General features: G+C 47.8%; 1 protein-coding gene across 6 annotated transcripts in view; it reads right to left on the bottom strand.

Moving 5' to 3' along the window:
• The window catches only part of COL6A3 (collagen type VI alpha 3 chain), an 84,752-nt gene that overhangs the window by 37,342 nt on the left and 34,001 nt on the right, over window positions 1-13,409 (bottom strand). For 5 of the 6 annotated variants that reach the window (XM_058299841.2, XM_058299843.2, XM_058299844.2 and 2 more), the window contains 8 exons: window positions 11,860-12,468; window positions 8,784-9,389; window positions 6,496-7,110; window positions 4,523-5,122; window positions 3,541-3,878; window positions 2,815-2,893; window positions 1,738-1,883; window positions 331-423 (listed from right to left, as the gene is read on the bottom strand). In XM_058299841.2, the coding sequence (XP_058155824.1) occupies window positions 331-423; window positions 1,738-1,883; window positions 2,815-2,893; window positions 3,541-3,878; window positions 4,523-5,122; window positions 6,496-7,110; window positions 8,784-9,389; window positions 11,860-12,468 (3,086 nt within the window). The remainder of the gene's footprint in view (window positions 1-330; window positions 424-1,737; window positions 1,884-2,814; window positions 2,894-3,540; window positions 3,879-4,522; window positions 5,123-6,495; window positions 7,111-8,783; window positions 9,390-11,859; window positions 12,469-13,409) is intronic. The other variant, XM_058299842.2, reaches the window with a different exon arrangement.

Below are 13,409 nucleotides of genomic sequence, written 5' to 3'. Positions count from 1 at the left end.
AGAGGGTCAGTTTCCCACCAACTCAGAGGCAAATGCTGAGCCTCCAGGCAGACGCTCGGCACCCACAGAGAGGTCACGAGTCTAGGATGCCTGCTGGGGTGAGCGTCATTTGATGGCATGAGTCGGCACTGTGATAAAGGAAAGATCGCCGCACGTCCTGGGAGGGGAGAAGGCACTGGGCCCTTCCTAAACCATCGCAGCCACAGCTCTGGACCTGAGACCGCCCCTCCTACCAAACGGGAATACTCTTTCTTCTCCCTTCCACCTGCTGGGCAGGATAGTAGAGAAATCACCCGGCCAACGTGGGTGTCAGGTGTAAACGGCACATACCTTTGGCCCGATGGTGCCAATGGGCCCCCGGTCACCCCTCTGTCCTGAGCACTTGCAGGGAACTCCGCAGCAAGCCTTCTCAGCAATGTTGTCCTACCAAGACAGAAAGAAGAAAAAGTTCAAGCCTCAGGCAACGCGTAGAAGAAAGCATTCATTACCTGTAAGGGGCAAAACTGATATAAATGGGTTTTCACATCTCAGAGAGAGATGAAGTCTCTCCCAGGGGCATAAGGACTGGATTAGGCTGGGTAGGGGGCACGCTGGGTCTTATTTCTAGGACTTTTCAACATAACAATTCATGTTTCCAATATTAAGTAGAACTTCTGAATTTTTAAGCAATGAACAGCCAAGCCTAACAAACGAATCTCAAATTGCCAGGACTAAAGGTGGCTCTAGAACAGATACGTAGCATGCCCTTCCTTGGAACGATAGTCACAGAAAACAGTGCCAGCCGAAAGGAGTCCTCTGGAACAGGCACAGGTCACAAGTGCTCCCTGTCTCTTAGTCACACGCAAAACAAACTCTGGGACACCCGTGCATCTAGCCCCCACCAAGCTTTGACATTCCCTACCCATCCCAGGCCCTGACCTTCCGTGGGAAAGCACACACCCAAAACATGTTTCCATCTGCTAAACTGGTGGTTGCCAAATGCTTTTTCTTGCAATGAGCTTCCTAGAGCTTTCATTATCTCCCATGTCCCTGATTATTCATCTACTCACCTCTTTTCACCCAACAAAAAAATTCCTAAGTCCAGCCCTGGGAAGCAGGGTGGGAGGGAAGTGGCAGAGTCAATTAATTCCATTCACAAAGTCATAGACCCCTGTTGTCAACAATTGAGCACTGAATCCGAGACTCAGCCTCGCCTTTCCCATAAAAATCCAGCCCAATTCCCAAACCCCTGACCTCTGCCCCAACTTTGCCCACCCGTAGGAGCTGCTCCTCCAGCTGAGTGAGAATTAGGAAGCCTCAGAGGGGTTCCCTTGCTCCAAAGGCAATAAAGAAGAAGACCATAAAGCACTTCTCCACCCAGAAGTGAATTTTCTTGTCCTGCACATTCTTGTCTGCATCGTGCAAGCTTTTTGATCCTGGGCACACTGATTCCTGTTTGGGGACAGTCACCGCAATGTTTTGTGTTCCCAGCAATCTTATGAATGAAAAGACTTTGAAAGGGCAGCTACTGAAGAGAGGTGAGGAAATCCTAAGGCTACAAAATCAATGTAGTTTCCAGTGTGCTATCTTTCAGCCATTTGATCTCTCCATGTGGCAACTAGGCAGATCCCCATGATTTAAATGAATTAAATCACCCACCCAGAGACCCCTACCCCATTTGCCTGGTGCTAACTGACTTCCCTGTCTTGAAATGCCAAAACATTGTAGTATCTAAATGTAAAGACATGGAAGACTCACAAGTTGCTCAGCTAGTTCGTAATCTAAATCCAGCAAGTTCAGACTCAGGGGCCTGTTGTACATGAACCCCCGCCCGAACTCCAGCTGCATCACCCTCTCCAAGTTGGCGACGTGTTCAAGGCCCACGAAGATCAGCGCTTGGACACCTGCGGGAAAGGCACGTTTAATAGGGCTCACCCGGCCCCCGAGTGATGCCATGTCTTTTTTTTTGGACTTTCTTTTTTCTTTTTAGAAAACTTACTTGAACATTTTTAATCAAGCTAATTGGCTTCTTTGAAGAGCAGAAGTACTGACACTTTGGACTCCTCTGAGGAGTTATTTCTGATGTCAATAACTAAACCTGCTATCTTAAGTGTAGCCAGTGACGTATATTTGCACATTTATTCTTAAGCTCTGCTCACACACAGCAAGGGGATGCTGCAGGAGGAATTGAAATACTATACCTTCAAAATCAAATCATAGCAGTCTCATCTCCATTGCTCAGGGCAAGTCAACTAACAAATAAAATGTTCTTATGATAAATTATGCTTCCATAAATTCTTCTCAAACCTCTGGCATTGGCAACCACTTTTTGTTCACCAGTGCTACAGAATTCCAAAGCCAATGAACAGGCAAGCATTACATCTGATCCAAGGCATCTCTGATTAGTATCCGATCACCTTAAGTTTGGCAAGTGTCTTTACATTATCTATTTTATATAACGTAACTATTTTCTTTCAAGATTTAGCATTTTTGAACTGTGGAGACTGCAAACAGAAAATACAGCAATAATTTTGCTAGCAGCATCATTCCTAGTTCATATGCCAGAGTTAAATGAATCAATACTTTTTTCATGTTGCCCTCCCTATGTGCTGCTACCCTCTGAGCGAGTCTGAGAGCCTGGGGGCCCATGCCCAGGCTTTGTAATAAATCTCTCTCTCTCTGGTCCATAACAATCCTCGTTAGAACCACTCCCCTGGCCCCAGCGGGCGATGAAGGGTGAACAGGCCGGGAGGAGGATTCAGCTCTCTCCAGCAAAGCCCCATGCCCCTGCCTCCCCAGGTTTACTTCTCACATTCAGAAAGCCATAGAACTCACCTTCTTGGCGGAGTTCCTCAGATGCCTTTTGTAAATTAGCCATGTCGCCGTCCACCCCATCAGTAAAGTGAATGACCACCTGAAAAGCAAAGCTCTGTCAAGCCCCAGTCCAATTGAAGAAGCTGCCTCCAGACTGGTGTAAGGGAACTGAGAGACGACCTCATTTTACAGGAAACCGAGGGCCAAGGTTGAGAGGCAATTCTCCCAGGTTCACACTTCTTGGATATTGCACAACCCACGAGGTATAAAATAAATGTGTATATGTTAGTGTTGATCTATTAAAAAAACAAAACCAACTTTAACAATAAAAACGAAACCAACACTAGCAATAAAATCAGCTTGTCTCATCTATGTGTTGGAATCTCTGAAAACCATATATGTGCTTGTGTATACAATATCTATGTAAGAATACACCCACATACAAAGAGAAAGAAATATAAAAAGGGAACATGGCATTTAAAATACAGAACCATAATTAATCTCAAGTGCAACTCAATCAAGCTTACTCACTAATATCTAGGATGCTTTTATTCTTTGTAGAGCTTAAGTAAAACTAGCAAAATCGGGGATATAGTACACTGCCGGCTGTGAAAGGACTTTTGTGTGTACTCGTGGCCAACCCGGCCAAACAGGAAGAGTATTTACATAAGCACAACTTGGAGGAGGGTGCTTCCAGGCACCCAGGTATTCCTAACTACTACTTAAAAATTCAGCGTTTGCGCTCACCTTCACGTTGTCGCCTGAGGACTGCCTGAACTTGTTCTGATAGACCTTCAGTGTGTCCGCAGTGAGGACATAGGGGTGCTGGCTGCGCATGTTCTGGAACTTCTCGAACAGCTCCGGCCGGTACTCGTCGAAGTCGAAGGCCTCCACCGGCCCAGTGGGCGTGTTGGCCGCCACCGACACCCGCACGGTGGGTGCCTGCCCGCCGGTACAGCTGATCCTCTGCATCTGGCTGATTCTATTCAAGATGTCGTCCACCTTGGACTCGAGCCCCTTCTGGCTCACAAATACATTCTGATCTCTTGAACCATCAAACCCCAGAATCACATCCAGATTACAGACTGAAAAGGAGAAAAGCAAGTGATGCGGGGTGAGTCAAGGCTGCAGAGACCAGCTCTGCTTCCACCCGCACCAGGTACAATCCCAGGGCAGGGACTGGGACGGCGTGGTCACACAAAAGATGAGGTCTTCTGCAGATGAGCTTTAAGGAGCAACGACATCTGCTTCTTTCATAAGAAAAAGTGATGCTAACTGTTAGGAAACAAAATTGTGGCCCATACAACCAAGAAAAAACAAGTTTGATTTTTGGTGATGTTCATCAGTTTTGATGTGATAATAGTTGTTTTTCAGATGCATCCCAACTCTACATTTTAAATTAAAAACACTTGAGTCCTCAAGCTATAGATCTAATAAACCTGTAAACAGGGTCAATAAATCTGAATGTGGGGAGGAGGGACAAAGGATAGGGGAAAAAAATTAACACTCATAAGGACAAAAAAAGAGACAGAAGTTCATTCTTATCCTGGAAGAGCATCCAACAAGCCACTTAGGTGTCTCCAGGACCTAGTCCACATGGGCATAAGGAACCTTCAGAAGCAACCAACTGCATGAGGAATCCGAAGGCCAGCAGTGGGCACCCACATAACTAAATAGCTCCCACCTATCAGAAGGACAGGATGGAAAATAAGCACCCAGTGGGGATTACCTTTGGAAACGTCAGACACACCAGGGCATAAGGTCTCAAGCATCGCATCATGCAAAGTTTCCAACACTTGCTCGCTCAACTCTGACAGCTCCTGGACGTTCCCCACGCGGAAGGCAGTTGCGCTGTTGGACGCGATCTTCCCAAGCTCCTCCGAGTCGATGTTCCTCACGCCGACCGCGAAGACTTTGACGCCTCTCTGGGTGAGCGCCAGGCTCGCCTCCTGAGCGTCCTCCACCGACTTCCCTCCCGTGATGACGAAGGCAATCTGGGGGACCCTCTGATCCAGCCGGCTGCCTGCCTCGGGCACGAAGTGTTTGAGGCGCAGGTGCTGGAGGCCCACTTTGGTGTTGGCATGCCTCCCCCCCTTGTAGACCACTTTGCTGATGGCGTCGATAATCTCCTGCTTGGTGGTGTACTCCCTCAGGAAGAATTCGTCGGTGGGGTCAGAGTTGTACTGGACCAGCCCCACTTGGATGGAATCCCCCGCTTCATAGAGCGTGTCTACAATCTCCGACACGAAACGGAGCACTTCCTGGAAACTGTCCCTCCTGAAATTGATGGAGCCGTCCAACAGGAACACAATGTCTGCTTTCTTTTTCTCTGAAAATGATTAAAATGAAAGTGAGGAGAAATTTGGCTTTTCAAATTCTCAAGGATGCAAATATACTAAAAGGAAAATTGAAATAAGACCTTCTTACAGCTTATTCTCAGTGAAAACATTCTCTTTTTCGTACTTCCCTAGTTCCCTAATTCATAGCCCTCAAAAAGTGCTACAAACAAATAAGTAAATGACAGAAAGGAAAGGAAACATGTGAACTCAGAGGAACTGGGCCCTGGTTATCCCATGCAAATTGGGATTATGCCAAGAATTCATGAGGGACCTAGATTGGGCAATCTATGGTCTCAGGTGTTTCAGGAAAGGCTGCCAAACATTTCTGTCCAGTCAAACATAAATGAGAGTCATAGCCAAAAGGTAGAAACAACCCAAGTGTCCACCAATAAATGGATGGATAAACAAAATATGGTCTATCTACACAATGGAATATCATTCAGCCATTAAAAAAAGGAATGAGGCTCTCATACTTGCAGCACATGGATGAATCTTGAAAATACCATGTTGAGTGTGAGAAGCCAGACATGAAAGAACAAATATTATATGATTCCATTTACAGGATATATCTAGAATAAGCAAATTCATAAAGGCAGAAAGTAGACTAGAATTTACCAGGTTACCAGGGGCCATGCAGGAGGGGGAGTTAGTGCTTAATGGGACCATTGGGAGTGAAAAAATAAGTCCCGGTAATGAATGGTGATGATGATAGCATGACATTGTAAAATTTAATCAATGCCACCATCCTGTACACTTAAAACTGTTTAAAATGGCAAATTTTATGTTTTATATATATTGCCACAATAAAATTTAATTTTTAAAAATGAGGCTCTCTGGCAAGAGTGGGGGGCGGGGCGAGGAAGAGCTGGAAGAGGCTGGTTGGTAAAAGGGAAGGAGTCCTCTAAACTTTCGAAAGCTTCAGGGAGGCCGGTTGAACATCAATGGCATTTGGGGATAATTTCCTAATTATAATCAAGCAATCAAGGCATAAGCGGGTGGGGATAAAGAAACGGTGTGAGAGGTGCCACAACCATGCTGGAGGGATACTGTGAACACAGATTCTCCCAGGAAAACCAGCCCTGGCTTCAGACACCTGACCAGCCACCAGGTGGACGAGGGGCAAGAAAAAAGGCAGTGTGGGGAAGGCATTAGATTTGCTCTCAGCAGCCCCAAAGGTGAGAAGCAGGAATGCAGGCAGAAGCTTTAAGCGAACAGCTGTAGGCTCTCCCCAGGCAGATGCTGCCTGGTGGTCACACCTGCCCAGTGGAGGAACAGGGCCTGGACCTGGTGGGGACCCCTGATTCATAGTAAACAGAACGCTCGTTGACAACACCATCCGCGGTCATGGTCACACAGCTTGTACCTGGCCGTGAAGGAGAAGGCGTGTCCACTCCCCGAGGTGCAGGCGTGGCTCTGGAGGGTCCAAATGAGTTAATGACTCTGTATTCTATGTTGGGAAGGTCTGAAAATTCTCGCACAGTCACGACCGAGTTGGGGTCACCGGTGATGGTCTGCAGCTCAGCCTGGTCCACGTTTCGGTCTCCTATCCCCAAGCTGGCGATTCCAGAGGAGCTTATCACCTGGGAGAACCTGGAAACATCATCCTGGGACTTTCCGCCAAGAAAGAGGACTAGGTGTTGGGGCACCCCGTCTTCGATCCTGCTGCCAGCAGACTTAACGAAGAGATTTCTCGCCACAAACTCGAGAGCTCTGCCAATGTTCCGCGGGGAGCCTCCTTTGAACCTCAGGCGACGTACGGCCTCAAGCACAGCGGCCTGGGATTTGTGGGTCCTCAGGTAGAATTCCGGGGCAGGACTGTTGCTAAACTGCACAACACCAATCCTTACTTTGTTAGGGCCGATGCTGAGTCTTCGAACAATCTTGCTAATGAAATCTCGAATATGTGCGATGTCATCTGGCTGAACGCCATCAGAACTATCAATTAGAAACACGATGTCTGCAGCATCACTCTCAACAGCTGTGGATAAAAGAACAAAAAGAGGAAAATTCAGTCCTCATCTGTTTTTGTTTTTTTCCGTTTGTCTGTTGTGGGTTTTTTTTTAAAGCATTTATTTATTTTTTTATTGAATTTTTTGGAAGATACATAGATCACAAAAAATGTTACATTGAAAAATACAAGAGGTTCTTATGTTATAAACTTTACATTATATTACACCATAAAATTACTTCAGAAGCATTAAAATTATACCTTGATACACATGTGTTGCTCACCTCTTGGGCTCTAAGTTATTCATTGAAACTTGAGCCTTTTTTGCCTTTATTATCTTCAAGACAATTTTCTACTTCTTTAAATATTATAAGTTCTCCAAGACTTTCTTTTCCTGAGTTTACTCAATTTTAATTTGGCTTTGTGGTCTAGGTTGCTACGAATTTTTCAAAGTTAAGCAGTGTTAAGAAATTAATCCTGGATTACCACAGTTACAGAATCATGAACCTTACTACCACAAGATGAAAGGGATGGCTGAGGTTAAAGAAGCTTGAGGGACTGGTCCACACCACTAAGCTAGTGACCGCCTGAGTATCCAACTCCCCAGCCTTCATGGCCACCCCATCCCAACCCACTGGTGGCAGGTCCATATCATACTATACTATGTGCACTATACGCACCAAGCCACAATCAACCTCCCCAGATATGTATTCCTCAGTATTTCTTTTTGTTCACTTATCTCTACTGTTTATACAAAGTTTTTCTTTTCACTCTTATTTTCCATGCTTTCTTTACATGAATTGATTCGTCACTATGAAATTAAGACAAACACCCTGGAAAAGATGAGCTCATGCTTTCCCATCAGTCAGAAATAGAGGTATTGTACTTCTCAGATGACTTTTTTTCAGACTATTCATTTGTTGCCACTCAAAAATTTCAAACTGTCTTTTGCCTCATGAGTTGCCAGGCTATTGAAGTAGAAATGCAGCACTGCAAAAGCTGAGCAGGTTGTGTAATTGAGTCATTGGCATTGTGAATGAGAAAAGCAGACCCTGGCATCAGAGTGCTGGCCTGGCACACGGAGCTGGGCCTTGGGCTTCTCCCATTGGACATAAGCAATTTTGCAGAATGTCAACATCAGAAAAAGTCAGTCTGTGGCCATAATGCATCGGAACAAAAATGAGATCACTTGGTAATCATATCTGAACACAGACAAAAAGAAGAATGTGTCCAAAGCATGCATGCACGCACACACACACAGGAAATATTGCCTTATCCTGACTAATATAAGAGACTGAGGCTTCTTGTCCAATCTCAGCTTTGCCTCACTCCAATCTTTCCTCTAGGTAAGATTTGTGAAGATACTCAATTGGAGCATTATCCCCATTTCTTGACAACATTCAACCAAAAGCAAAACCCGTCTTCCTTAAAATTACCTTCCCCAAAAGCACCTACCACAAGTCCATATCCTTACTGAAACACCCAATGATTCATCATGGTATACATTCTCCCTCAATGCAAGAAGCAATAAATCCATCTTGCAAAAACCAGTGTGTCCTGGTGGTTTTGGTCTGGAGTACATTGAAAATACAAAGGCGAATGAGCACCACCAAGCATTCCTTTCTTCTGATTTAACTTATCATGCATACCATGACCTGTCTATATATACATACCAAAAGCACTCCAAGTAAAACAAATCTTACCTGGAGGAGGGTACCTCGTGCTGGCCAGGATCTGTTGTATTTGCTCGGACGTCAGGGTCCTGATGGGAGTCAGCAGCTTCTGCTCCAGGGTGGGCAGCTCCCTGAAGGTGCTCACCGAGAACACATATTCCGGGCTAAGAGAGATCTTCACCATCTCCTCCTGGTCGGCGCTCCTTGCGATGGCGAAGGGTGCTACCCCGAACTGCTTGAGCACGGCCGCTGAGTCTTCCACCTCATCGTCAGACCTCCCAGATGAGATGAGGACCAGAAACTGAGGGACGCCCTCCTCCAGCCGGCTTCCCAGGGGCCTCTTGAAGATGTTCTTTGCCACGTACTCCAGGGCACCCCCAATGTTGACCTGCCTCCCGCCTTTGGGCCTCAGCCTCCTCACTGCATTCTGCACTTCCTCCTTGCTGGAGTGAGCGTTCAGCAGAAACTCCACCTTGGGGTCCTCGCTGAACTGGATCACCGCTACCCGGGTTGTGTCAAAACCCACGTCCAGGTTGTCCACCAGCCTTTCAATGAGGGTGCGGATGTACTGGAACTCTGGTCCAGCACTCTGGGATCCATCGATAAGAAAGACCACATCCTTCTTGTCACCGACACCTGTGAATCAAACATCAGCATGGGCTTCGCCTTGGCAGACACTAAATTCTTTACTTAAATGGACCACCTCCCAGTTTGTTGCAGAGTCACCACCTGACAGGAAAAGGATCCTAATCACGACTATTGTATATAAAACACCAGTTGGGTGAGGGCAGAAGGAGTCCTGGACATTTCAGTGTTAGAGGTCAGGGAGAAGGGGAGGAGCCAGCCAAGGAAAGAGAAAAGAGAGACCCTAAGTGAGGAAGAAAACTGGAAGAGTGGGTGCCTCATGTTTCAGGAAGGAGGGAGCCTCAACTGTGTCAGATGCCTCTCAAAGACCAAGTGAGGTGGCACTTGAGAATCTATCGTTGGCATTAGCCAGGTGGCAGGATCTTGACACAAGCAAGAGTGAACACCTGACTGGGGGTGGGCTCAAGAAAGACTGAAAGGAGAGCAATTGTAGATGGAGTATAGGGGAGTCTACACAAAGGCGGAGAGGACAGCAGAGGGGGAAGTGGGGTCTTCAAGAGAGAGTTTTCTATGATAGAAGAAAAGGCACCTGTTTGGTAAAGGAATCCTAAAGTAGAGTAGAGAATGGATGATGCAAGAGAGAGAAGGATAACTGCCAGCTGATGCCCTCGAGCAGGTGAGAGGTGATAGGAATAGGTCCCCCAGGAAGAAGAGACAGTTCCAGCGAGTGGTAGGAGGGGGGCTGGGCATAGGAAGGACACGGTGCTGGGAGAGAGCGCACAGAGCTTTTGGAGCTCTCTTCTAGCTTACTTGTATGTTCCCAGTGAAATGGGAAATGAGATCACCAGCTGAGAGTAAGCTGGGGAAGGAGAGGCTTTGAAGAGGAGCAAGAGAGGGCAAAAGAAGGCAGAAAAGAGTCATTTTATAGAGTGGGAGAGAGAACAGACTAGGAATCATATTGATGTAGGAATATGTGCTGTAATTAAAGGGAAGAAGCTGCTCGTGCACCGTGACAACATTTCCAAAGTCCATTCTCAGGACTAGTGGTAACTCAAGAAGCGGCATTTTAAAAAGATTCCTGCAGCCAAGTAAGTTCTGGAAATATCGCATTCTTCTTGGTCTGGAGATATCGAAGCACAGCAATTTGAAAAAAAACCAAAACCTCTTTGGCTTTGTTTATCCCACTGCTTCCCAGATTGATAACATTCCTTGGAAAGCTGACGTGGACTCCTTTGCTCAGCCCCGGTGCCAATGAGAAGAAGCTCGCCGCCCCTCTTACCAGTTACCCTCCTGCTCCCTCATTTTCCCCAGGGCCCTTGCCACATGCTCTGGCTTTTCTTTCTTTCCCCCTCCCTGCTTTGGGCCCTGGGTTTCCTTCTTTCTTCCCCTCCCATGCACAGGGCGGCTGACAGTATTCTGTAGAATAAAAGCAACAAGAGAGCACAGACAAGACCGCTTCACTCCCCACCGTGAGCCGCCCCGCCAGGGCCCCAGGAGCGCAGGCCCAGGGCGCAGTTATCTGGGGGGAGTGGACCTTCCTTCTCAGCAGCCAGGGCTCCCCTGTTTACATTTATTGCCTGAGGCCTAGAGAAAAGGTAAGGAAGGGAGGAAAGAGAGAACTTACTGCCAGTTAAGACGCTTACTTCTCAGCACCATGCAAATCCCAACACCATCTTCCCACTTTGACTCTGGAAATACCAACATTCAAGGTACTACGTCCAGATGTCAAAGAGCGCCTGTGGCCATGCTGCATCCCTGACCACAGAAGGCGGCTGGTTTAAGCTACAGGGGTAGATTGGAACCAGGGTGGCCGATGAGCAGGTACATCGAGATGTCTAATTTGGACATTGGGGCAGAACCCTCTATGCACAGTCTGAACTATGAGACCCTATGTGTCTCCCTTTAAGAGTTTCATACAGGGAAGCAGATTTGGCTAAACTGATAGAGTGTCCGCCTACCACATGGGGGGTCCAGGGTTCAAACCCAGGGCCTCCTGACCTGTGTGGTGAGCTGGCTCACGCGCAGTGCTGATGTGCACAAGGAGTGCCCTGCCACACAGGGGTGTCCCTCCACGTGCAAGGAGTGCACCCCATAAGGAGAGCCACCCAGCGTGAAGAAAGCACAGCCTGCCCAGGAATGGTGCCGCATACAAAGAGATCTGACACAGCAAGATGACGCAACGAAAAGAAACACAAGATTCCCATGCTGCTGACAAGAATCCAAACAGATACAGAAGAACACACAGCAAATGGATACAAGAGCAGACAATGGGGTGGGGGGAGAGAAATAAATAAAAAATAAATTTAAAAAAAAAAAGAGTTTTATATGACCAAAACATAAATCTTAGCATCTCTGCCATCCTTTCTCTGCCATTTCCAGCCACTGAGGTTCAAGGAGATCCAGGGTTCCTGATGTTTCGTGGAACCAGAGTTTTTGCTCTCTACTGCAGATGCAACAACAGTCCAAACAAGGAGATACAGACGATGACGAGAAACAAGTAACCAAAGAATCCCCTCCTTACCTGGACTCGTGGGAGAGACCAGCACCGGCTGCAGCCTGCTCAGCTCTTCGCGGCTGAGCCGGGTTACCCGCTCCGAGATGTCCTGCTGGACGGTCGCCAGCTGCAGGAAGGTGGGGACAGCCACAGCATAGTCTGGGATGAACGAGATGGTCTGCATCTCGGTGATGTCGGCATTCCCGATGCCAATGCCGATGGGCACGGCCCCGCCCCTCTTCAGGACCACCGAGGGACCCCGCACGTCGTCCTCGGACCTCTCGGCCGTGAGGACGATCAGCAGCTGCGGCACGCCTTCGGCGATCCTGCTGCCCGCCGAGGAGATGAGGATGTGCCTCAGGACGAATTCCAGGGCCGCCCCGGTGTTGGGAGCCCTTCCCCCCAGCAGGGTCAGCCGGCGGACGGCGTTGACCACGCCCTGATGGTCCAGGTACGAGTTCAGGTAGAACTCAGGCCGGGTCCGGTCGCTGTACTGCACCACGGCCACGCGGACCCGGTCTGGACCCACGTCCAAGCTCTCCACCACTCTCTGGACAAAGTCTTTCAACTGAGGGAAGCCGCTTCTGACCCCATCAGAGCCATCAATCAGGAACACCACATCCTTCTCCTCTGAAACTGAGACGAACACAGCCCTGACAATTCACATAGGACACAACAGCGGCAACTTCATACCAACAATGGCCCCTGGGATGGATTGAGTTTTGTCCCCCAAAAAGACAAAGCTCACGTCCTAACTGTGTTACCGTGTTTGGGACCCCATTTGGAAGAGGGTCCTTGAAGATGTTATTTAAGATGAGACCAAACAGGATTAGGGTCAATTGAATTCCAGTATGGCTGGCGTCCCTATCAGATGAGGAACTTTGGGCCCATCAGTAAAAGAGGGATGCCATGTGACAGAGGCAGAGACTGACTTATGGCGCCACAAGCCAAGGACCGCTCTGGGCTGCCAGCCACCCACCAGGAGTCAGAGCCAAAGCCTGGAACGGATTCTCCAAAATCAATGTGCCCACCTGACACCTTGAGTTTGGAGCTCTGTTTCCAGAACTGTGAGGCTAGAACTGTTTGATGTTCAAGTCAGCTAGTCTGTGGTCCTTTGTTCCAGCAGCCCTGAAAAAGTATACCCCCAAAGACCAAATCCCTGGAGCCTGTGAACATATCACCTTATGAAAGGGACTTGGCAGATGGGATTGAATCGAGGATCTTAGTATGGGGAGGTTATCCTGGACTGTCTGGGTGGACCAGTGGAATCACAGGCTCCCAAGAAGAGGAAGCAGGAGAGTCAGAGCTAGGGAGAGAGATGCATGGGCAGACAGAGGTCGGGGAAGAGAGGAGATGCTGTGCTGCTGGCTTTGACGATGGAGGAGCTGGAAGAGGCCAGGAAATTGAATCTCCTTTGGGATAGGACACCTTCATTTTAGCCCAGTGAAACCAATTTCAGACTCTTGACCCCAGAGCTGTATGGTAATGAATGTGTGTTGTTTTAAGCCACCGAGTTCGTGTTAATTTGCTATGGCAGCAGCAGGAAACTAATACATCAATATATAGCCCTTTTCTTT

This window comes from Dasypus novemcinctus, chromosome 7, assembly GCF_030445035.2.
Source record: "Dasypus novemcinctus isolate mDasNov1 chromosome 7, mDasNov1.1.hap2, whole genome shotgun sequence".
Taxonomy (NCBI): Eukaryota; Metazoa; Chordata; class Mammalia; order Cingulata; family Dasypodidae; genus Dasypus; species Dasypus novemcinctus.
Note: the sequence above shows the minus strand (reverse complement) of the source record. Positions and strands in the feature narration are given on the sequence as shown.